The 27,120-nt window shown below is 33.6% G+C and overlaps 1 protein-coding gene across 6 annotated transcripts in view; it reads right to left on the bottom strand.

Moving 5' to 3' along the window:
- Positions 1-27,120, bottom strand: part of LOC132560801 (nuclear factor 1 X-type-like) — a 122,352-nt gene that overhangs the window by 46,583 nt on the left and 48,649 nt on the right. For all 6 annotated transcript variants that reach the window (XM_060225516.1, XM_060225509.1, XM_060225502.1 and 3 more), the window contains exons 3-4: positions 23,561-23,936; positions 17,867-17,920 (exon numbers count right to left, since the gene is read on the bottom strand). In XM_060225516.1, the coding sequence (XP_060081499.1) occupies positions 17,867-17,920; positions 23,561-23,936 (430 nt within the window). The remainder of the gene's footprint in view (positions 1-17,866; positions 17,921-23,560; positions 23,937-27,120) is intronic.

A 27,120-nucleotide genomic window follows, 5' to 3' on the forward strand; every position in this document is an offset into this window, starting at 1 on the left:
AAAATGTTTATTGATGAAAATGATACTGAAACGAGTAAGATATGATCACAAAACATTCTATTATCACAAAGATAAGTTACTAGCGTAACTAGACCAAATGGACGACACACTATCTATCTACATATCTACATACTTATGTGTTGGGTATTTTGGACCAACAAAAGTACAAAATTGATATGATGATATATTACCACCAAAGATTGTTTAATGATCTGTCTGGTCAGTGCTTGCTTTGGGCTGTGTTTACCTGAGCTGCTGATGTTGATTTACTACAGGTGTAAATATAAACACCAGATAGCGAGGTGACTGTCCAGCCCAGGTATTATTTGACCACAGGGGAAGCCACAGGGTAGGGAGCAGTCACATAGTATTTCAGACAGTTCTGATAGATTAACTAGGCATCTTTAAAATTTATTATCATGTCAAGCACAGGATATTTCCTCCTGAAATTTTCTTTGGTTGTCTTTTGTATAGAGAGAATTCTGCATCAGGTGTCTTTTGTGAAGAGAGAATTCTGTATCAGGTGTCTTTTGTAGGGTTATAGACCCTTCATATATTATAAATAGTAAACCCTTTATACATAAATTATAGACCTTACAAATATTATAGATAATAAACCCTATACATGATATTGTGAATAATAGACCCTACATATCTTTTATATAATAAATCCTATATATGATATCGTGAATAATAGACCCTACATATCTTTTATATAATAAACCCTATACATGATATTGTGAATAATAGACCCTACATATCTTTTATATAATAAATCCTATATATGATATTACAGATTTTAAATTCTACATAGATTTTATTTCTATATTAGTATGAAACTTCAGTAAATGCACTTACATTGATTTGATGGGATGGCAATGGAATACAACACGAAGTTTATATCACAACCCATTTAGTCACATCACAAACTGGATTGTAAATAAACTGCACATCAAACTTCTCCATTGAGGTTTTAAAGAAAAAATGGTATGAAATTGATTTCAGTATGTTGTAGAGTGAACAATTTTATCGGAGATACAAATAAATTCACTAAATTCTGATTACATTTTCACAGAAACTTGCCATCTATTTATCACAAAGACCATCTTTCAAGGATTTTATTTCTGTTCCATAAATATAATGAAAAAAAGGTTTGAATAATCTTTGAATTTCTTAAATCATTGAAATATTTCAGGAAAGTAATGAAGAAAAATATCAAAATATAAAGGATCTTATTACATAGCCTTATTTGCTGATCTGCCAGTACTGCTTCACAATCAGGAAATATACCTAGGAATAATGTAGCTGTTAAACACTTCTATTAATAGGACATGTTAAGGGTAATTACACTTCAAATATATAAATACAATTTACAAATCACAAAGATATGTAATTATCAGATACACATACAGATAAATCTTACTCTATTTAACAAGACAGACACAAGTAAAATATCTTTATTAATTTTTCTTCATTATCACTTGGTGTTAGTGTTAATTGAGTTTTAAGTAAAAAAAAACAATTTAAACTTAATCAGCAATTACTAATTGATATATGTCTTTACATTTTAATCATTTTTTGAACTGAAGGACATGAAATACCAATTCTTTATTGGAAACTTGACAAAAGTTTATTATCATATAAATATAATTTCATACCTTAGTTAATCATATCAAAGAGGATTTTATCAGGATGTGAACTTTGTTTTATGGGGTCAAAGTCATAAATCACATATACCAGAGTTTTTATGACTTTGATAGATATTTTCTTCAACAAAACATATTGAAAATAAATTAAACAAATCAGGAAGGTCTAATTCAGAATACTTAAGTACAGGAAACACAGAAATTTGTAACAGTTATCTTCTTAAATTACTTGAACAAAACATTCCTTCCATAAGTATGTTATCTGATCTTATCGCACATTCTTCTCTAAAAAAAGCATTAAAAACCACCTGGTATATTTACAAGCTTCTGTTCCGACAATTAGTAAACTACTGGGATTTCCCATTGAAGCATCAACTAAGAACTATCACTCATTAGAGAAAATACGAATCAATTTCACCCATGCATTTTTCAGTGAAGTATACAGACTTCACCATAAAACCTTTGTTGAGATTGCCCTGACCTGGTAGCTCAACAGATTTCTAGTCAAAGCGAAGTTCCTGTCTTGGCGATCATTAGTAGTGTGAAGACAATGCAAGTTATTTCTTCATCGTCACCGGAGCAATATAGCAGGTCTGGTGGACCTGTGGACTATCAATCATCAAATTAAGTGAGGGAAAATCCACAAATTGTTCTTTTAAAGTTTCAATTCCCACTCCATGAGTTAAAAAGAATCTTGGTCTAGAAGGGCATTGTGAATGAACAAAGGTATGGGCTACTGTTATGAGGAAAAATAGGCTTTTAAATAATGATATTCTTTTGTGTCTTTTCAAGGAAACCTGCTGAAGTAATGGTGTATTTTTGTATATTTACAAGGAAAAATTGGAGAAGTAATGTTTTATATTTGTGTCTATGAAAAAGAATATATATCTTGCAATCTAATATTTGTATTTTGTAAACAGTGAGTCATAAAGCTGTTAACAAGATATTGTCTTGCACAGGTTTAGGGTTGAAAAATAAGTAAAACTTTTCAGAGTGTGTCAGTTTGACAAATAAAGATGAAATTGTATATCTAATTGTTACATACCTAATGTACAATTAACTGTATTGATATACTGGTAACACTCGGCAGCATGTTTCTAATGCCTGTTTAGGTATAAGACGGTATTTGCCACTGGGAATAGCTGGCCCTACATTGCCTAACAATTACATTAATTCATGTGTCCATATATGTATGCTTGCTGGTAATAACCAACGCAACAAGCTGCTGGACCAAGGTTCATCACTAGGTTAACGCTTTGGTTACGTGTACAGAATTACGTTCAGTACATGGATCATGACAGTGAATCGATAATTTGACCGTTAAGTATCTAATGGCCCGAGTGTCCATCCATGTTTTAGTGTTGAGGCCTAATCGTGTAATTGTATGTTTGACAGCGATATGTTTGTAGGGTGTATTCAGGGTTTGGTTTGGTAATTACGCTGAGGTAAGATATATATTTAGAGGAAAGGATATGACATAACAAAATGATCACTTCAAGTTCTTAGTTCAAGTAGACAATTTTCTACTTCTTGACCAATGTTAATAAACTTAAGTAATCTATAAAACCATGTACATCAAATTGGGGATATTGGAACTCCTCAAGTGGAGATACAGAGATAGTTAAATTGGAGATATTGAGATGGTTATAGTGGCAGATATGTTTAAATAGAAGACTTCAGTTTCATCCCTCAAATCTCTTATTAAGGCTCATGTTTACTACATCCTATTTAAATGACTCACTGAGCTAATGTCTCTTACTCAAGCCCTACATTTCCTTTAAAAGATTGACTCTTATTTAAGCAAGTGTCTCCTGTTTGTCATTCCTGTGACTAAGCTGTTGTTTAAGCTAGTGTCTTTTATTTTTGCCCCAGATTCTTTTATATCATGACTGATTTATCAAACTGAAGATAGGGCTTTTGGCTCCAATCAAAATGAGAAAACATTTCCGATTACAGGTAGATTATAACTCATACAGGGCTTTACCTTACAACTTTCTTCCTTTGAACCAGTTCAAACCCAGTCCGGCTGCTGAATCAGCTAACCTCATTGTCCACCTCATTAAATCTGTACCTTTGATCTTCACTGCCTCTTTTTGACAAGATATAACAGAAAGTATCTGGTTTCCTTTTTAGGGTCATGGTTTAGTTAGACCCCAGGGAGACTGTAGTAGAGACTGACCAGTTTTAGGGCACCTCTGGACCAAACTGGCCACAATAAAACTGACCAATAACATAACAGGTCAACAGTCCTTCACACATACAGTGTATATCTAGTATCAATAGTACTCCCACACACAATAGCCTTACTATTTAAATACAGGGTATTTTAGACTCCTGTAGGTGTGTTATCTGGGGGAATGTGTACCCTTTCCTGTGTTAATGGGCTATTATGGACTCTTTCCTGTGTTATATGGGGACTTGTGGACCCATGAGTGTGTTATATGGGGAATTAAAGATCCTTATCTGTATTATATGGGGTTTGTAGATTCTTGCCTGTGTGTTATATGTTTTTTTTTCAAATCTTTGCATGTTATGTAAGATATTGTAGACCCATTTCTGTAAGTTGTATAGAGGATTGTGGACACCTGTCTGTGAGTTAGAAAGAGGACCTCTCTCTGTGTTATATTAGGGGTTGTGGATCTCCATGTGTTATATAAGGGGTTGTGGACCTTCCTATGTTATATAAGGGGTTGTGGACCTCTGTGTGTTATATAAGGGATTGTGGACCTCTGTGTGTTATATAAGGGGTTGTGGACCTCTGTGTGTTATATAAGGGATTGTGGACCTCTGTGTGTTATATAAGGGGTTGTGGACCTTTGTGTGTTATATAAGGGGTTGTGGACCTTTGTGTGTTATATAAGGGGTTGTGGACCTTTGTGTGTTATATAAGGGGTTGTGGACCTCTGTGTGTTATATAAGGGGTTGTGGACCTCTGTGTGTTATATAAGGGGTTGTGGACCTTTGTGTGTTATATAAGGGGTTGTGGACCTTTGTGTGTTATATAAGGGGTTGTGGACCTTTGTATAATATATAAGGGGTTGTGGGCCCCATGTTATAAGGGATCTTTGACATGTATCCGTGCTCATGTGTTATGACAGATTATGAATCACACAGTTATATTGCCACTAATGGGCTAACACTCTAACCAGGGATGTACAGAATCCTATCTACATTAATCATACAGTCATTTTTAAATACGTATATCACTCTAATTTTGTAACAGTAACATATTTCTGGATAATTACAGTTGCTGTACAAAACTGCTTTCATCCTCAGCCACATTACAAGTCTGCTTTGTTTCTTTCTCCATTTGTAGGTATCACAATAACTCTTCTAAATTATTTTCTTTATTTGCTTTTTCTTTTCCGTAATATGAATAAGGGTGAGTCAAACGAAAGATACGACTATCTCGTGATCAAGTATTTTTTGGTAACGAGACCATGATATTGTTTTGAAGTAGAGGCATATACACACACTTCCGGACAAAAAGCTTCCCTTATTAACCAAACAGATATGTATGAAAAGTCTATGTAGTTGTTTGAAAAATTCTATAAATAGTAACAAATATTTACTAAATAGACTACTGATGTGGAAATCAAGACAGGTAAAGAGGATGAACACATCCATCAACAACTCAATATCCATCTTCAGACAGATCATGTAACAGTTACTGACTTTACCATATTGTGAGATGGACAGAAAGAAAGAAGAACAGAGGAAAAAATTGTGGGCATTTCAAAATCCATAAAGTCTCACCAGTAATAATGACCTTCAATTAGAGGCCAACAAAGTCTCACCTTCATTGACAATGATTGCAAGCAGATTTGAAATTCAGGGAACATATCTTAACACTTCCTGCTTTCAGGGGTTCTTCAGGATCTATACAACTATCACAAAGGAATTGACAATGAACTCAATTTGACAAGTTCCACAGTGCTACAAAAAAATTACAATAAAAAGCAAACTATACCAAATCAGCAATCAAATTACTATCGACTCACACAAAACACTTCTTCCATTTCTATTACCTTCACCTACAATTGATTTACACAAAAAATATGAGGATGAAACTACTGATCAAATCCTGGCCAAAGACCTTCTTCTAGGTTCTTCACCTAGCCATTAAAAATTGTACACATCTTCTGGGTCCTACAAACTGCCAGTAAGGAGTGTACACATCTTCTGGGTCCTACAAACTGCCAGTAAGGAGTGTACACGTCTTCTGGGTCCTACAAACTGCCAGTAAGGACTGTACACATCTTCTGGGTCCTACAAACTGCCAGTAAGGAGTGTACACGTCTTCTGGGTCCTACAAACTGCCAGTAAGGACTGTACACATCTTCTGGGTCCTACAAACTGCCAGTAAGGACTGTACACATCTTCTGGGTCCTACAAACTGCCAGTAAGGAGTGTACACGTCTTCTGGGTTCTACAAACTGCCAGTAAGGAGTGTACACATCTTCTGGGTTCTACACCCCTTGATGCTTTTAGTCAAATGTGAAAATATCAACCATCTAAAAACAAACTTAGTCATATATGTCCTAAGAAATAAAGAATATGATCCAAGTTAAGACTTGCTCTCTAAAACTGACATGTAAGGTTAGAGGTTTACAACTGATCACTCCTTATAACATATCCATGTATTATTACCAAATGATACATTAAATGCTCAGGTATAAAACGTTAATAGCAACACTCCAGCAATGTTTGTTCCTGGATAATAGTCCATTTTTCTTTCTGTTTTGGGAAAATCATGAACAGGTCAACGACCTCTGATTATACAGTCAGCCATTACTGAAAAATTACCCCAGGGTTTTGCATAGCCATGAAGGTGTAACAGAGGTAGAGTAATTAATTAGAACATTAAATTTTTAAACAAGTAGAACGGCTGCATGAATGGAGAAATCATTGGACTTCTTAGGTAAACATTTGAATGTATAGATTTCATACTGTTTCATCTGTTATATAATTTTGTAATATTGGGTGGCCAGGTGGAACAGTGGTTACATCTCCATAAAAGGTATATGAATTGGGGTCACCTGGGCAACCATGCAAGTTTTCCCCATGTACTCTGGTTTCTGTCCACAGTAGGACCCTGCACTTCCATCCAAGCCAACAAGATTTATTGTATTAGTTGGAATAAATTGTTTTGCAATTGTTGTAAAATAAATAACTTTAATTCTTATAGACTGTGTGAACATCAATTCATGTGTGATACTACTTTTAAAGATTCATTAAACACCCAGCAGTTTTATTACAAGAAAATTTAAAAGGCAAATCTCCTCATCAAAATTCCAGGAGAATCTGATAGGCACATTAGTATATACTTAGGGTAAGTTGCCACAGGAACAGAATACTTTCAAGGATCATTTTTATGTAAAAATTATATAAAGGGATTTAAAACGATGGAACCAAGTTAAATCAGTGATGGGAATCGCAGTAGATTACAACATACCAATACATCCTACCTATATCTCACTGATGGAAGGTAAACGTTTATGTGAAAGTAATCTCCATAACCAGCATTACAGCAAGAACTCCAAGGTGTATTGGTAAAGTGGGCTGTCCTGACAGCATGCAGTGCCTCTAACAAGATTTTTGCCCCCCACCCAATAGCAATTGGACATGCCGATCTCTTGTTAACCACAGTGTGGTTTTCCTCAACTTCAAATTCCTTTTTCACTTTTAAATTTAGAACTGAAGACTTCCGGAGCTGCCTCAAACACAAACAGCTCAAAGATTGCAGCCATCTGTCTATAGTCTATAATTGGAACTGAAATTCAGGGGCCAATTAGTTGATGAGTGACCAAGGCTAGAGGGCGAAGTTCTAGTATTCCATTGACTAAGCAGCATTTGTATTCACCATTAATGTAATTAAAGGTAGAGGGTGTTTAAGAGGTGTATAATGTAGCTTCAGCATTCATAAGTTGATGATTTAATTGAGACTAAGATGGAATTACAGGTACTATGTAAATATTTCATTAAAGACAAGATATATATTGATCAATTGTGAAAGTCCTTTTTCAGACCAAGATTTCTAAGTACATGACTTCATCAGTAAGACCTTCCCTTAATTAGCATCTCCATCAACATATCCTTACTCAGATATCCTGTCAAAACTATTGCAAAAACTGAAATAACTTTTCATTTCTTTTCATTTCATTGTAGTTATATGCAACAGATCATTGTTACCTTATCTTTGTAATTTTCTTCACAGAAAATGTAACAGTTGATTCAACATTTCTTTTGATTCCCCCATCTCCATTTTAAGAAGGAAGGACTATAGTCCCCTTGACCTGGCCTCACATGACCTGACCTTCTGTAACCTCTGATCTTCCATGACCTATGACAATGCAATGAACCCCTCCTGCAACCTAAGATCCTCCCGATTTATCCCATCTAAGCTCTGACCAGCAGAATATCTCTTTCCAGACTGAAGCAATGTTCAGTCAGCTTATGTTGCAAGTCTCAAGTACTGCACTTAAAATGATAACATACACAAGTTCATCTTACAGTAAATTAAAACTCCATAATACACACATATTTTAATACCTAGCCTCTTAATATTCCTGCACTAATGTTTATAGCATTTCAAAGGTGTAGCCTAAACTGTCACTATGGAAGTTAAAACACTGCAGGAACATTTTTGCTTACACTATTTTATCAACAAACATTTATTAACCATAACCATGAAAACTTGAGATTCACACTTCAATTCTTAACAATATTACCATTTTTTCCCTATTTCTATGCTTTTTGGTAATGGTTTATCTAAAAAATGTTCCTTTCTAGCTACTTGACTGGTTAAGCTAACAAGTATGTGGCTGTAGGCCGAGTGCTGTATTTGTGTCAGTGTGTTAATTTTTCACCCCTCGCCTGTACTGATAACAGACCAATGCACTCAGCCTGGAAGCAGAAAATGCAGGGGGATCTTCTATCTCAGCTATTTATAGACAACCTCTGGCTGCTACAAGACAGAGTGAAACTGATGACAAACAGCTACTGTTGAAAACAACTACATGGCATCATAAAGGAAAACATTTATTCTGATCAGTGACAAACAGCTTCACACATCTCATCAGATTTAGTAGTGAATACCAAAGCAGATTCAAAATAAAAAGGTGCTGAGGTAAAAATGTCATGCTAAGAAAATATGTGAAGCAGAACATCTAACAAAGAGTTTTAGTAGGCATTGAATCCATTCATCATCTCCTGTTCAGCACTGGGTTTTTTCTACAATGTTATTGGAGTGTATCATTTCAAGTAAATGCAAAAATACTGCAGTATGTTTATAATAAAAAACCTTTCCTTGTTGCTGATCTTTCCCTAAAACTCACAAATCCCTCCCCACTCCCAAATCCAATCTTATAGTTCTAATCTTCAAGTATTTAAATCTACTTCAGCTTATTTACCAAATCCTTTAAAAAATCCTGAGTTATTTTCGAAGCAATCCACCCCATGTTGTACAGAGGTCAGGGTTTGGTTTCACATCTCAAGAGATATTTCCCTCCAGCTATGTTATGTTGTACGAAATTGATATACCAAGCAGACAATCAAAATATAAGACTATTAAAAACCAACCTCATGAATATTTATAAAGTTCTGTAAAAGCAATTGATTTATTCCACAAAATTGCAGACTCTTACACAGCGGAAATAAGATGCAGCATCTTGTTATGCAGATGTATATATATAAAAATGACTAAACTGGAATGTTTTTTTCTTCAATATCAAATTTTAATTTCCATATACTACATCTTTGGATGTAACATCTTAAATATACCCTATATTTTTACATGATATTTGGTTTTTTCTTAAGTATATATTTTGTGGATGTCAAATATGCGTTCACCTACAACTTATGTAGAAATAAGAAATCTATCTGCAATATAGATCATATCTACAGTATATAACATAAAATACTACCTTTGTCCGGGACATAAATATATTGAAAATATCTACTATTATAAGATGTCCAATTTATGTATTAAATTTCCTTATTTACATATTATCAAATATTAGTTTTACTTAAAATGATTTATCAAGGTAACACCAAATATTAACTTTACACATAAATGTTTAATATTTACATATCAATTTTAATACAACAAATCTTTTAATATCAATCTGATATTACCAATAACTAAACTCCATCTACAACACCAATAACATCAATCTGGCTTTGTCTATAATATAAACATTAGTTATTTTAATCCTTTAACACTGTTTCAGATTCATCCAAAAACAAAATTACCTTGGACAGTCTGATCAGGATAACCTACCAAAACCTTGCAAAAAAAAACAATACAATTTCTTCCAATAATTAAAAATCTCTTTATGCCAGCCATTTCACACAGGTATAATTAGTAACAGCCTAGACTTGAGTTCAATTACAATATGGAAACCATTATCTGGAATTGAAATTCTGCCTGTATTTTTATAACCTACATGAGGAAATATCACAGATAAGGTGAACCAACTCTTCAGCATGTATGTATGTTTATTTTTGTATAGACAGTAGCAGTCTGGTGATGGTAACTTAACTTTCCACGGAAGAAATCAAAGTTTCACATAAATTAATTCAAGTATCTGTCTTAAAGTAATTTTGCTTAAAGCTTCCTTCCATTCTGATGCTCCATCTGTTTATTTCTTCCCTGAACAAAATTCATACATATTGAAAAGAGTGTTGTTAAAGTTCTTTCTGTACCAGCAACTTTTCTATATAGATATTCTTGTGTCTAAAAATTGTTCTCTTTCTTTTCTCTGCACCAAAATGTGTTCCCTTTAATAATCCTATCTGGTCCAGGAAATGGTCCCTTCCTTTCCTCAGGTCTAAAAGTGGTCTCTGACTTTACTCTGGTTTAGAAAGTGTTCCTTAACTTTAATCTGGTCTGAAAGTGTTCTCTGCCTTTAGTCTGGTTTAGAAAGTGTTCCTTAACTTTACTCTGGTCCAGTAAGAGTTCACTACTTTTACTCTGGTCTGAAAGTGTTCCCTAATTTTACTCTGTTACAGAAAGTGTTCCTTAACTTTACTCTGGCACAGACAGTGTTCTCTGCCTTTACTCTGGTTTAGAAAGTGTTCCTTAACTTTACTTTGGTACAGAAAGTGTTCCCTATATTTACTCTGGTACAGAGAGTGTTCCCTAACTTTACTCTGGTACAGAAAGTACTCCCTACCATTACTCAGGTACAGAAAGTGTTCTCTACCTTTATTCTGGTACAGAAAGTGTTGTCTATCTTTACTTTGCTACAGAATGTGTTCTCTACCTTTACTCTGGTACAGGAAGTGTTGTCTATCTTTACTTTGGTACAGAAGGTTTTATGTACCTTAACTTTACTGTGGTTAAGAAAGTGTTCCAAAACTTTAATCCAGAAAGTGTTTCCTAACTCCTTTCTGTCCAGGAAAGTGTTCCATTACCCCAGTATAATCAAATATTTTGTTCCTCATATCCTTTCCGATTCCCTCCCCGTAAAAAAAAAAAATCCTGTCTCTCTATTCCACTGGAATGATATAACTATCATGTTTAAAGCCTTGCTACCCAAAAGCACAATTACTGCAGACCTTTTCCTTCTGATCTGTATCATCTATTGTCTCCACATCACAATAACAACAGTTAACTTTAACCCTGTCAAAATGTTTTAACATTTCCTACATGTACACTGTATACTCTACAACTGGTGCTGCCACCTGCCATGTACAGAATGGAACAAGTCCATGGGGACAAACCGTAGCAAATTCATGGAGCATGTGATCAATGACAAGACACGATCCCCTCACAAAATCCATCTTTCTTACATGACAATATACAAAGATGAATGTAAAAAAAAGAAACAGTTTTGACATTTTTTAACAAGATTCAATATGGATTCAGCATATTTCAATCAATAATTCTTTGCTAACATTTGCTGAAAAATAGATCTCTTGACAATTGAAATTGATGAATATTTTACGTGAGGTACTTCAGGGCATCTTTTTGTAAACTTTCTAACCGAGGGAGACTGGTGTGACATGCTTTAAACTGATGGTAAACCTAATACATCTAATATTGGAGAGGTTACACATACGTATTCAACAGTATTCTCTTCTACCTTATGCAAAAGTATCGGACAGTATTCTGTACATATTGTCATAATCGTTAACGTTAAATATACAGGGATATGAGACATGAATGACTGACACCCATTAAATTTTCATTATATGACAAATTTCTATAAATATTATAGATGACCTTGGAACAGAAAGGCATTCTCTTAATTTTGTCTTGAATTCACTTAAGTGATATCACTGAAATTTTAAAAAAAATGTTAACAGCAACCTTAATGATGGCCTTAGAACCTTGAAAAATGAACTTGTCAAAAGTGAAAAGTTTGATCAAAATCCCGTCAGAAAATTAAATCACTACAACAATACAAATGAAGTAATTAATGATTTTGTATAGATAACACTGACCACAGCCTTGATTATCACTGACTTTTCATTGAATCTGATCCAAATTCCAAAGGAATGAAGTTGCTAGCATAATGAAGCAGATTCCTGAGAGGACAGGACACAAAGGGACAAAAATCAGTATTATTTCATCTTAGACGTCATAATATCACACAGAGCAAACCATTTAAAAAGATCAAACCAAACTGATTTCAGCAATAATTAAGTATAAAGAGCATGAAACAGAAATTGGCACATCTTTATTTAAAAGTTTAAGAGAGTTCCAACTATCCCTAAAATGAGTTTTTCAATTAACTTCATTTGTTTTAGAATTATTTTTAGAATGTGAAAGAGATTACATTTGTTTTCACTTTCAACAGGTATCTTTAAAAAAGAACTCAACATTCCAGACCCCAGATCGACTCTTTAGATTAACAGCTAAGATTGTTTTTTTTTTCTAACACATGTACAGTACAGCCTGTGATATCCTTGTTCTCACATTAGTTAAAGAACCATGTGAAACCTCTATGAATCACCTTGTGTGGGTTTTCATACTTGTATTTTCTTTCTATTCACCAAAGTTTGACAGTAAATCCAAATAAGAGTTCTGACAATTATTCACGAAAACTGACAGATAAAATCTTCCAATTAAGTCAGATTTTTTCTTCATTTTATCAATGATCAAGTTAAGATTTAGAATAAATTGTTTATTTAATGATGTAACAATTTTTTTATAATTGAATTTCTTGCAAATACCTAGAATTATATTTAGTCATTATGTTTTCTTTGCGTTATAGCAACCTCACCATGTCAAAACTTCAAACTGTGTAAGGGAAAAGTAGTTGTTGGTATACCTGATCTTATTGTCGTAATGATATTTAGTTTCCACTAAATTTACAAACTGGTATATCATAAATGAACTGGGACCATACAATATTAACAAAGAAATATTAAATTACGCAATTAGATATTAAAGAAAAAAAATGCAATTATGCAGACTAAGGTGATTTCTTGACCCTGTTAATGGAAAAACTATCTGAAATTAATACAAAAATTTGCTCAATCATTAATAACTATAATGTATAAAGCTGAGACTCCCTATAGAAAACAGTATCAGCTTATACAGTAAAGAACACATCATAAAGCTTCAAGCATTTAAAAAGGGCTGGACACGTCGCTAACTACAATACCATACTTAAGGTTTATAAGCTGTACTTTAAAATGCTTTAAATGAATTTATATAAGAATTATCTACACATGTATAAACCGAAACAAATCCTGTTGCAGTCTTTTTAACATTGCTCAAGCGAGAAAGGACATCCATATACCTTTTAAGCCTTCATAAGACTGTATTTGCGGGGCAATTGATATTCAAAATAATATTGAATGCAATATGGTATATGCAAAGAGAATGCCATCTCCGTGAGACAATAAATGATTGTGTATGGTCATGTTCTATGTCAATTACTAATATAAGTTCAGAAATTCAAGCTGTATAAAAAGGTACACAAATTTTCAGGAAGAATATCATTTTGAAGTAAAGAAGAAACAAAAGAAATGTAAGATTTTCCTAAATCTAAAATTTTAATGGAGTTTAACAATTTTTCAAAAAGTTTACAATTATTGAGTAAGTTTCACTATTTTTTTAATTGAAGTTAAAACATTTTTAACTGAGCTTTACAATTAGATTAATTTAACAAACAATCACACAATCTAGATACCCCTGTTAACTTCATACTTTTGGAAGGAATAAAGAATAGAATCTCAAAACTGACAATACTTTATAATTTGCAGAACACAAGATTCTACAGGCAGGCATATTGACTGATATATCAGTACACCAATTAATCAATTAAGCAAGCAGACAGTTATATTGATAAAGTTTTATGAATTAAACCCTGAAGCATTAAACCAAAATCAGTAACATTAAGGAATTAAACACACACACGAAATTAACCTAACTAATAACATTTTTTGCAATTTAATTTTGGAAAGTTAATATTGTTGATACAGGTTTTTCCTTTTTGAATTCTGATCTCCTCTATAAAATTCCACTGCTGTTTTTTATATAAAAAGTTTGTGCCGTGAACCAAGCTGTAGCCATGGAGGCCGTGAAACAATTTCAGTCTGTACCTCTGATTGAGGGAATGCGTCCGGAGTGCGCTACCTACCAAGAAAGCTAGGAAACACATCCCTACAAACAACATCAAAGGCTGAGAGGAGATAGGTACATGTAACGTAGAAGTATGATCAATCTACAGGTTCACCTGGGCCTTGCTAGTCAAAGGCTGATAAGCTTGTGGGAGATGCTAAGGAAAAAGTTAGAAGAAAAATGATTTTTTGCTTATTTAATAAACACCATTGGTATTTTCATACTTTCTAGACTGAATCGAACAAATGTACAAATGTAGGTTTCGGCCAACAATCAATAATTTGGGAAGATATATTCTTGAAACATACTTTTGTCTGAGAAAATAAGAAAGCATGTGATACCACTAAACCCTGTGTTTCTTACTATGTACCTCTGTAGACTTTATAAACTCCTTAAAGCTTAGGGTACCAAGGTTCAAATTCCCTTTCTCCAACATGTTAAAGCAAATTCTGAAATTTCCCTTTGCGCTCCATTTGCAGAAAGAATCGGCCTCCTGCACTATTTAATCTCTCCTGTACGCCCCATTTCACAATTCTTGCACAACGACCATGAAGAAGAAAGCTATTAACCAGTCTATTTTCAGTAAATAAAACTAAATCTCTGTTTGAGATATACCTATAAGATGAGAGACATGGATCTGTCTTCAATCAAAAGTAATCGCAAAATAAATTGTTTGACTGTACTAGAAATATGAATTTTATTGAGATAAACACATATAAATGGTTCCATAACTCATTAAATTCACAATAATATTATTCCCCACGTCTCACAGCAAATAAAATAAATATCTTGAGTTATATCGTCAGGGAAATATCAACTACTTGCAGAAATTTAGTGGTTTTTGTACATGAACTTTACCTCAGTACAGAATCTAAAAGTACCTTGCAAAATCATAGAAATTAACATCTTTCACCCAAAACACTGCCTCATGACAATCAAAATATTTTCTATTTCATGAAACATGTGATATATTTATTAAACTATCATTTAGTAGCAAACTTTTTCAGCAGATTTGAGGATAAATTGAGAATTAATAAAACATTCTTTTCGAAGTATTTCTGAGTTCAATTGATAAGAAATCACAAACAGTATATATCATATGCCAACATCACCTGTGATGACTTTCAACCCTGGTAGTTATTTTGACTCTAACTATGAAAACAAGATTTTCTATATAAAACCAGTACCTAACATGAATTTCTACTACCATACCAATTTAATGTCTGGTTTCTGAATCTGGCAACTTGAATACAGGTTACTTTCCAAAACTTGACCTCTCCTTCTGTTTAAAATATATCACACTAACATCACGACCTTTGACTCCATTCTGATTCCAATTAACTTTGTTCATACTAACCCCTGTATATAGCTATCTTATAATGATGGACACAGACTAGACTTGTTGTAGGGAGTGATGAAGACAATTAAGGATGCTGCCCCTCCCTTACCTGTAATTAGTCTGACCTTGGCCACTATAGATCTGGCCCACATGTGTGCTGATCAATAAAGTAAAACCAGTAAGTAATAGCATCAGTGTATTACTGGAAGCTACTGTTTCATTTATCTCTAGGTTATACAGTTGACTTTATCTCTAGTTTTGACTGTTGACTTTATCTCTAGTTCTGCCTGTTTCCTTTATCTCTACTGTTTCCTTTATCTCTAGGTTATACAGTTTACTTTATCTCTAGTTTTGCCTGTTTCCTTTATCTCAACTGTTTCCTTTATCTCTAGGTTATACAGTTTACTTTATCTCTAGTTTTGACTGTTTCCATTACCTCTACTGTTTCCTTTATCTCTAGTTTATAACCTTTCCTTTATCTGTAGTATATACAGTTTACAATATATCATGCAAGATTTTCCTCAAATCATATTTCATTACTATTGATTTGTAAATGTTGTAAGTTTTATCATTTCACACCAATGAAAAGTTACTGTAAAGAGAAAATTTAAAAACACTTAATTGTAGACCGGTCTCAGAATATTAGACAGTTCTATATAAATCCAAAGTTATAAAGAAGATAATTCTAAATAACAAAAAGTATTAAAGATGAAGTCCTTCATAAAGTTAACATAGATGTCAGTCCTTAATCTAAAGTTTATATAGAAGAGTATCCTTAAGTTTATATTACATAAAAGACAGTCTTGCATTAAAATCTATTAAAAAGACAATCAGTCCTACATTAAAGTTCACTTCTGGTTTTTTCCCACACAATACAGTTCTAAGTAGAAGTTCATATAAAGAAAAAAATTATAAACAAGACAGTTAAAAAGATCAGTCTATAGGTTTATATTCAAGACAGCTTAACATTACAGTTTACATATAAAACAATTCTAAATTGGCACCAGGCACTGCACTAACATGACTTGAAAAACAAAATGAATAAAGCCCAAAATAAAAACATTAGTTATGGTTCTTTTTAATCCTAGCACTCTATGAACAATATCTTTGGGAGTTTTTTGTGATATGTCACTTTGCTTGTAATTTCGCAGGTTTTTTTTTGTTTGTTTTTCATCAGTTTGCAGGATTTAATTCTTAGCCAAATATTACCTTTCAGTTTTCAGGTCAAAACCGTCCAATATTATAATCACCAGTGGGTATTACTCTCCTGAGTAGGTCAGAACGACCACCAGAAACAAGAGTAAAGAGTCTATATGCAAATACTATGAACATTTCGTAAATCTAAATCCAGACTAACGAAAATAAAATCCAGAATTTATAGATCGGCTCGCATTGATCCCAGTGAATCTCTATCTATTTCAATAAACAGGAAGTATTCATGAGGTCAGATTGAACACCAATATCAACGTACAACAGTCGCCATTCATTACCACTACTCTGGATAATCTGTTTGCTCGGCATTTATTCGGTACTGCACATACAATAATATTCAAAACACCAGAAATTACCCTGACAGTACTAATTTGTATAGACATAGCAATGAAATGTTCGCTATTACAAACTTAGTTTTTGTCTTTAAATGTCCCACAGAAACTATTTATACGGTCTAGCCAGTCACTGTTACATCAAACAGAAGATTCACGGCAGAGCTGTTTCATCTCTCAAAAATATATACGACCGCATTTTCTCTGCCGAGCATGCAAAAAACTGGTCTATGTTTTGACGCAACCTACATCTGTATGGATCTTGTATTAGTGGAAATCAATGGTGAAAAGGCTGGTATATGTAGCTATTACATGAACATGTTACAATGTAAATGTCATGTACAAGTTCAGCCTGGTTGTACTTAGTGGTAGTGATGGAGGAAATGAGTGGGAGGGTGAAGAGATGTGGGAGGGTCGTTGTATAACAAGTCTCCTTATATATCACATTCTCCTCCTGTACCCTGAAAAACCCATCATCATCTACAATGACATAATTTTGACAGCATGCCGGTACATAAACGGTCATGCAAAAAATCACTTCACAATATACCACCATATCAGACACAACAGAAGAGGACAACTGAGTTTTTTTTCATTCCTGGTCAATAAAATTCAAATTCTCATGTACAGAAAACAGGCTTCAATAGCCAATACTTATGTCCGTGATGGAGAATGTGTCCAATATATAGCAGATATCTATAGCCATACACAAAACAAAAGTCGAGATTCTCATTCAACAATATGTAGCAAGACTGCTTACCTTTGATATCTTCGCTCATCTGCAAATCTACATAGTCGGCTCTAGGATCCGGAACTGGCGAAGGAAACAGAACAACATCTAAATTATTGTTCAAAACCTAAAATCTTATTTTGCATATGCATATCAAGACTGTCTATATAAAAAATAAAGATTAAGAGTTTCTGGTAATATTCTCGAAATCAGGTTGTATCTGAAAAATGATGGTCTAGATTTTAGACTTAAGTCTTAATCAAAAGAAAAATTATAAATGATATCATTTTAAAGTGGGACTGTTCCTATTGAGAATATGCATGTAAAATCACATTTAAATATGGAATTGAAATGTTAGACAATATATTGAAACTGGTTTCAAAAATGTCTTCTCACTCAATCAAAGATTCTGCAATGCAGCAACCAGAGTTTAAGACTAATTTGATTCTATTAACAGCCCAATTATAATAACACTTCACAAGACTTGTGTCTCAAGATATAAATACAGATAGAAAGGACAAATTTAATACACAACATCACTTATTGAGTAAACAGTATGGAACAACCTGAGGTCCCTACTTATTAAACAGATTCATGATCTGGTACCAGCTTTCAACTTAATTATTCCAACTTATGAATCCAAATACCAATAATTTCCTACATTCCAGGCAGAAAATATATTTACTAAGGACATGAACTGTGACTACCTAGTGTTATCCAGATCTGGTAAAATGAAATGACAATTTCCAGCTATCTTTCTACACCATTTATTAGAAATTAGTATTCCTTTCTATTCATATATAAATTCTTTTTGTCATGTTCAACACTTTTTTTAAAAACATATATATATTTTGCAGTGTTTCATCCAACATCTTTTTTATAAAGGTAACAAAATAAAGGTCATATCAGAATATCTATGCATGATTGCATGATGCATAATTGGCTGATTAGAAAAATACACAGCTTGTGTGGTAAACCCATAACCAGAAAATACATGTACTGTAGGCTAATACTAACTTCATCACATAGCAATACAAGATAACTACATCAAAGTAATAGCTTTGTATATAAAATATATAAAGATACCTCACGTCACAGAAAATACTTGTACTATTAATCAATGGCATTTGTAAATTAAGAATAAGACACAAAAAAACAAATAATAGATTAGATTAATTATCAAGAGACCTGGTAACAGAGGTCTTTGTTGGGTAAAATTAAGACAAATTTCCAACATTCACCAGACTCGTGAATAAACAGTGAAACTGGGTAAAGCTGATAGAAAACCATAGGATACAAACACAAACAACTGAAGACTACAGTCGAGAGAGTACTGCAGAATCGCAATAAACTACTTTATGTAATTTACATAGTTTTAGAAAGAAATATAGTTAATGAGAACCGCAATAGAATGAGAGAGAGATTGAATAAACTACATCCAGCAGAAGCTCAGCAACAAACCTAGTAAAGCATTGGAGGTGATTGTTCCTGATCTGGTACATGAAAACTGTTAGCAGGACTACACATATTAAGCATGGTAAACGCTCCAAGGTCGAAAGATCTACGCTTGCTTTCTAGATAACCATATCCAAATTTAAGTATTACCTGTAACAGGTTGCCTTTTACTGTGATCAGAATGTACTGAAGTAATGCCAAACGATAGATCACCACATTAAGTTGTCACACCTATGGATCTATAATGCCAAGCCCCTCTTGGGTTTAATGAATAAATTCATTTCATTTGTAAATCTGATATCAAAGTCCCACTTTTCTTTTGGATTTTATTCTAAAATTCATTGTTGAATGAACTGACAATCAACGAACAAAATCAATGAAATAAAAACAAGATAAACTCTGTATCATTCAACTTTCTTCATTCCCCCCAATGATACCTTCCCATGCTTTCACTGACCTTTGGTCATTTTGCATTAATGTACCTTTACCTTGTTCATAAATATTGGTAGGTACTGTTTCATCAGAAGCAGAGACCCGAGGTACAAAGGTAACTATCACTCACACCAAACTTAGCAAGTGGCTTGTCTGGTTATACATTGGAAGTTATGGTTTGTACAGATCAGGAAAACTACGGTACTAGAGAATCATGTGTGTGTGTATAATGAAAGTGACAACTTGCAGGACTATCGGTGTTTGTGAGTTATGGTACTGTTCTCAAGTACTGCGTGGTACAACTAAGGAGTACTGCAGTAACTCAAAATAAGTATTTACAGGGACTTAATGTATTCGTTCAGCCGAGAAGGTTCCATGACAACTATCCTGGTAACCTGTTGAAAGCAACCATGTTATTGTAACAAGAGGAATTTCAGGAAAGTGCCAGTAACCTTTTATTTATACATCACAATTTTACAAACCATGTGATATTGTTTCTTTCAAGAAAACAATTTTTTTTATTATATTGTTTCTGTATCCTCAAGTTTGCAGATGTCAAAGTGCCCTTCATTCTAGTTGTTATGAAAATATATGACCTGATCTATTGGCTATCATCACTATGACAATCTATAAATTGATATATCATTAGATAAATGTTTCTATGACAATATTGGTTGATAAATCAAACAGATATATTGGTAGATAAACTGTTTCTATGACAATATATGGATATATTGGTTGATAAATAATTTCTATGACAAAATTGATTGATAAATCAAAAATCATATACTGGTCAATAAATTGTTTCTATGACAATATATGAACTGATATATTGGTTGATATATGTTTTTGTGGACAGGCCTTTAATACAAAGGTTAGCAAATCTCATTTTCTAAAATGAAATTGATGCATATTCTTTAAATAGCAAGTGACGCAAGACTTTTCAAAACGAAAGATTTTTTTTGTTAATTGATAGCCATAATGTAAAAACCTGCTCTATTTCTACAAGCTACAGTTTTTGCAGGTCACAGAATGATATATTTTAAATCAAAATGATACAGCACAATTAATTTCTAATAAAAAAATTGCAGTATAGTAAACACCTATTTCAACATATCTTTAGCAGTACAAATATTTATTTAAAGAGATTCTATAATCTTTAAGCAAAGTACTACACTCAATCGTGACCCAAATATGATTACTTCTCAGATTAAATATTCCCAGAACTAAATTTACCTATTATAGATACATATATAGTATACAACTATGAATTGTGTATTGCTTCTACACAGAATAACTCATGATATTAGTCTAAATGTGTGAGGTGCAAAATGTGAACCATAAAAAGGAGTGTAGAGATTGCCCTTAAGTGTTTCTATTGAAAACAAGTACCTTGTAGTCATCAAAAAGTATTTCCTTAAGCTGTCCTTCCAAGTATTAAAATATTTAGTTGCATAATAAAGAGGTAAATGGACAAATTGCCAGTATGACTGACTACAGCAGGTAGGCAGTGAGATGATATTTCAGAAAACCAGGCAGAATTGGGGTCACAGAGTACAACACCTATTTAACAGCAGATAATCCAATATAACTGGCAATTGCGTATTTTTAGCCTGTGACCTTCTCTTCCACAACATAAACCTTACATTTTTAACCATCACCTGCTATTCCCCATAGTAAGCCATGTTAACATGGCACAACTATAGAAATGGACAGCTCTACACACCGAATGCAACATTAGGCATGTGCTACAGAAGGAAAATAAAACATCCAGCCAAGATTCAACCCCTTGACAATACACCTGTGTGCATGTGTATAATGTAAACAAACGGCCATTAAACCTGGGCTTTCATGCAAAGGCAGCCTTCTATTACACTATAATTACCAAACTATTACTCCATAATTACAATTTCATGCAGCCATTATTCCTGAAGCTATGCCTGTCTCCATGTACCAGGACTGTTAGATATATTAACACACAATCCTGCATAACAACGTACATGAGGACATGTCCTAATATTCAATACTTTTATTTAAGTAACCAGTCATAACAAGACTGGTTTCAATATCATATATACAAATGTATCTTCTTCTAACATTCCTACATATAACTCAGGCAGAAGATTCACAAAACACCTTCAACACATCTCACTGTACACAACAAACCTGACACACTTCTCACTTAACAAAATGACCTTTTACACATCTCACTATTCACATCACATCTCCTACATATCGCACCAGACACATCAAACCTCATAAACATCTCGTTACACACATCGAACCTCATACATATCTCACAACACACAACAAACTTACACACATCTCACTACACACATAAAACCTCATAAACATCTCACTACACACATCAAACCTCAAACATATCTCACAACACACAACAAACTTACACACATCTCACTACACACATAAAACCTCATAAACATCTCACTACACACATCAAACCTCAAACATATCTCACAACACACAACAAACTTACACACATCTCACTACACACATAAAACCTCATAAACATCTCACTACACACATCAAACCTCAAACATATCTCACAACACACAACAAACCTATCACACATCTCACTACACACAACAAACCTCAAACATATCTAACAACACACAACAAACCTCATACATATCTCACTACACACAACAAACCTACACACATCTCACAATACACAACAAACCTCAAACACGTCTCACTACACACAACAAACCTCAAACACATCTTTCTACATACAACAAACCTAACACACATCTCACTACACACATCAAATCTCATAAACATCTCACTACACACATCGAACCTCATACACATCTCACAACACAAAACAAACCTACACATCTCACAACACACAACATACTTCCCACACATACTACACACAACAAACCTCAAACACGTCTCACTACACACAACAAACCTCGTATACATCAAAAGCATCTCCTGTTTAGAGTTGCTGACATGTATCACTGTTATATGTTAACTGGATCCATTTGAAGGGTTTAACTTTGTCAGCCAGTTGATCTTGAAATCAACAATCACTGATGACGTAATAGTCTGGTTTTCAGTAAGATTCTATTATTTTCATCTTAGCTGTACATTAGCTGATCAACCCACACACTGTACTAATGGATAAGTACATAAATCCAGCACCTTACCCAAGTCTAGACCTACATGTAACACTTGAATCCATCATTTTCTAGTTAACTAATGACAATTCTGTAACCAAATTACAGCATTTAGCATCACAACTTAAACATTCTAGGAACTGATATCTCTTGTGAAAACATATGCCTGTTATATGGCTGTTTGTATAATTGCGTAATTGCAATGTATTTCACTAAAAACCATTTCGAATAACAACCAATACAGACTAATTTGATTCAAAAGGAAATATATCTCCTCTGCCATTAGATAAATGTTAATCCTCACGCAAAGAATGCTGCAGTAAAATACATATTAACTGAAAATGATTCCTGGTGTTAATCTGTCCTAATTTACAACCGAAATTTAAACAATACTAAAGTCATCCGAGAATAGAGGACAAAATTAAGGCATATTGGATTAAACACCATCAGACTCTGGCGCAAAGGACAAAGTTTGTTTGAGTGTAGAAAGCAAAAGACACTAGTTCTGTGAACATTGGTTATTTTCACAGTCACTTGTTTTGTATATAGTATATATCAGGTATTTTCAGGATCACAATTTATTTCTGGATGCTAAATCTTATGGATGCCAAATCGGATTTAACCTTTTATGTGTGTGTATACCAATGTGGTATTATTCTTTTTTCAAATAATAACCAATATGTATTATACTTACCATAGCTGTGAATGAAATTTGCCAAGTAGAGGTCTAACTCGCGCACAGATACACTTATATGATGTGGGTTAACACACAGTGTAGGGTTCATACAATCGGGTGACTTCTCAAGTCTTTCCCCATCAGTACTTTCCAGCGGTAACGCTTTAAACAATATAACCATCACTAGGTCAAGTCTCCAAACCTTGTCCGCTTGCCGTAGACAGTCGATTCGACGCATTTTCCCCTTCTGGTCCGGGTTGCTGCTCACACATACCGGGGGTCGTTTCCCTGTTATACTTAGCACAAAATCTTCTCGACATTCCTGAGTTATATCTTTCCGCAATTTTGCCAGAAGTCTTGAAGCCCATTTCTGTTTTATTTCTGGTTTTTCATTCTGAAAGAATCACAATAATTTTAGAAAACATGAATACAGGGCACACATTAATTAAAAAACATTTCTATTCTAAAACATTGGAATTTCTACCTCACTCGAAAAAAAATTTCATCTGTTTTTTGTTCTTTTTTGAACATCAACATCATGAATGGTTCATGGAAGGGCCTATATATGATGCTGCAACAAGGATGCCCCTGCCAATAGCCAATGCGAAGTAGATTGGTATGGCAGTGTTTGCTTTTGAAAGGGGTACTGATGATCCTCACTTTTTAGACTGTGTTCAGTACTGGTTGAATAACTAAATAAACCATTTAGTTCTTAAAATTTTCAAAATTCAACAGTTATAACTGAAATCAACTGATCGGAACCAAATATATATTTTATCAACATCTCCTAATTACAAAGCAACCTACCACATTTCACTTTAATATATCTATTTGTCAACAAGTATATGAATGGAATCTTAAGTGATGGAAAGAGGGAATGAAAGAATGATGGTCTTAGGGGCAACACTCTATGTCCTGGCTATTTATGATGCGTGATTGAATTGACACTGTATTATAATAAAAAGTTTTATTCCAAGTTAAGTACGAAAATGTCTGGAGTTGATCATACACTGTCTGTAGAGTGGATCCAACAAAATATAAGTGTAGAGTCAATTGTACTGTATCTGTGCTTGCAAAGCATTTTTCCACTCATATTGAAAAGGGCCTTTTGATATCATTAAGGGGAGACAATTCATCAAATGGGAAGGAAATTTTAAAAAGCAAATTGAATTTTTTGGGAATATGGCCATATCATGATATAAATGCAGTTGTGGAAGGAACCCTTTTTGGCCCTACAGAGCCCCAAGAAAGAGTTATCTATTGCTATATGTAAGTGAGCCTTTACCACATCAATAGTATTGTTTGTCCAACAACAAAACACAACATTTATATCTAAACAAACAGGAGAAATATTGGCAAAATCAGGAACTCCTCTATAATTCAAGATCTCAGATACATTAACAAGTAATGTCGCACTACTATCATTCTAATTTTTATGTCATGTTTTTGAGTCTGATGAAGAGGATCTTATAGCCTGTATCGGCTGATAAACTTAACTTATCTTATAATCTCCAACACGTATACAAGTATATAATTATAAATAGAACTCTATATAGCAGTTAAATCCTGGAAATGAGAGATTTACAAAATATATGTATTGGTTAAAGTCTTTAAACCAAACTTTTTGTTTTACAATAAAATGGTAATAGTACAAAATTGTGAAAACTTGGCTTAGAAAGTTATGATCATTCATCACTCAGCAGTTCTATTTTATTTCTTATCCTGTTTATTATCAAAATTGTTAAATTACATACAAACACCACTTATCAACTTAAGAGTTTTGAAAATAAATTCTCAGTTAAAACAATTCTACTCAAGCAGAATGTATTTAAATCTGCTACCATTATCAATATTAATTCCTGACGACCAATACAAAATTTTCTTATCCACATAATGTACACGTAGTTAATTAAAAAATGTATCATACATATGCGTGTTTAATAGAGAATATTACACTGCTACAGATGAGATGTGTATGTATACACACACACATACATAAAATAAGTGCATAGTTCAGGCATGTAGCTTATTTTGTAAAATCATATATATAGAAAAAGTTATACTTGACCTGCAATGAAACATGTTTCTATGTGTATTTTGACCTGTAATAACAGCTGCAAAATACTGTACAAGAAATTTATCTACCCATATATAATTTCATAAACCAGCAGTTTTGATAAAAATAAAAAAAACTTTCGTATCAGTACTATGGTAACGACTATTAATATCTACACAACGAATATTCACCTATCAAACTTGTATTTCATATGGAGGACGCACAAAAACTGCACAATAACATGGGTTTTTTTTTAATGTAATTAAAGTCAATATAATTGTAAGTGACCTTTTGGCAAATCCTCTGAAAACCTGATTTTCGTGGAAGATTTCACAGAAGGTAATCTGGCAATTACAATGCCTATATTACTCTAAAAATTACTTTTATTATTTATATTTTTATAACCAACAACATTTTAAGCATTCTAAATTTGGTTTTCATGAAGTCTAACCATTTCATTGACCGGGAGATATGTAGGTGTTGTAATTGGACAGTGGTGGGCAAATGAAAATATAAATGTATAAAAACTACATGGTCTGGCGATAAAAAGTAAGTGTCTGTACACGACACAGAAATACTACACGGTCCAGAGATGAACAGTAAGTGTTTGTACACGACACAGAAATACTACACGGTCCAGAGATGTACAGTAAGTGTTTGTACACGACACAGAAATACTACACGGTCCAGAGATGTACAGTAAGTGTTTGTACACGACACAGAAATACTACACGGTCCAGAGATGTACAGTAAGTGTTTGTACACGACACAGAAATACTACACGGTCCAGAGATGTACAGTAAGTGTTTGTACACGACACAGAAATACTACACGGTCCAGAGATGTACAGTAAGTGTTTGTACATGACACAGAAATACTACACGGTCCAGAGATGTACAGTAAGTGTTTGTACATGACACAGAAATACTACACGGTCCAGAGATGTACACGACACAGAAATACTACACGGTCCAGAGATAAAAAGTATGTGTTTGTACATGACACAGAAATACTACACGGTCCAGAGATAAAAAGTATGTGTTTGTACATGACACAGAAATACTACACGGTCCAGAGATAAAAAGTATGTGTTTGTACATGACACAGAAATACTACACGGTCCAGAGATAAAAAGTATGTGTTTGTACATGACACAGAAATACTACATGGTCCAGAGATGTACAGTAAGTGTTTGTACATGACACAGAAATACTACACGGTCCAGAGATGTACAGTAAGTGTTTGTACACGACACAGAAATACTACACGGTCCAGAGATGTACAGTAAGTGTTTGTACACGACACAGAAATACTACACGGTCCAGAGATGTACAGTAAGTGTTTGTACATGACACAGAAATACTACACGGTCCAGAGATGTACAGTAAGTGTTTGTACATGACACAGAAATACTACACGGTCCAGAGATGTACAGTAAGTGTTTGTACACGACACAGAAATACTACACCGTCCAGAGATAAAAAGTATGTGTTTGTACATGACACAGAAATACTACACGGTC

This window comes from Ylistrum balloti, unplaced genomic scaffold (genome assembly GCF_031769215.1).
Source record: "Ylistrum balloti isolate Yb309-2 unplaced genomic scaffold, AGI_CSIRO_Ybal_v1 Utg369668, whole genome shotgun sequence".
Classification (NCBI taxonomy): Eukaryota; Metazoa; Mollusca; class Bivalvia; order Pectinida; family Pectinidae; genus Ylistrum; species Ylistrum balloti.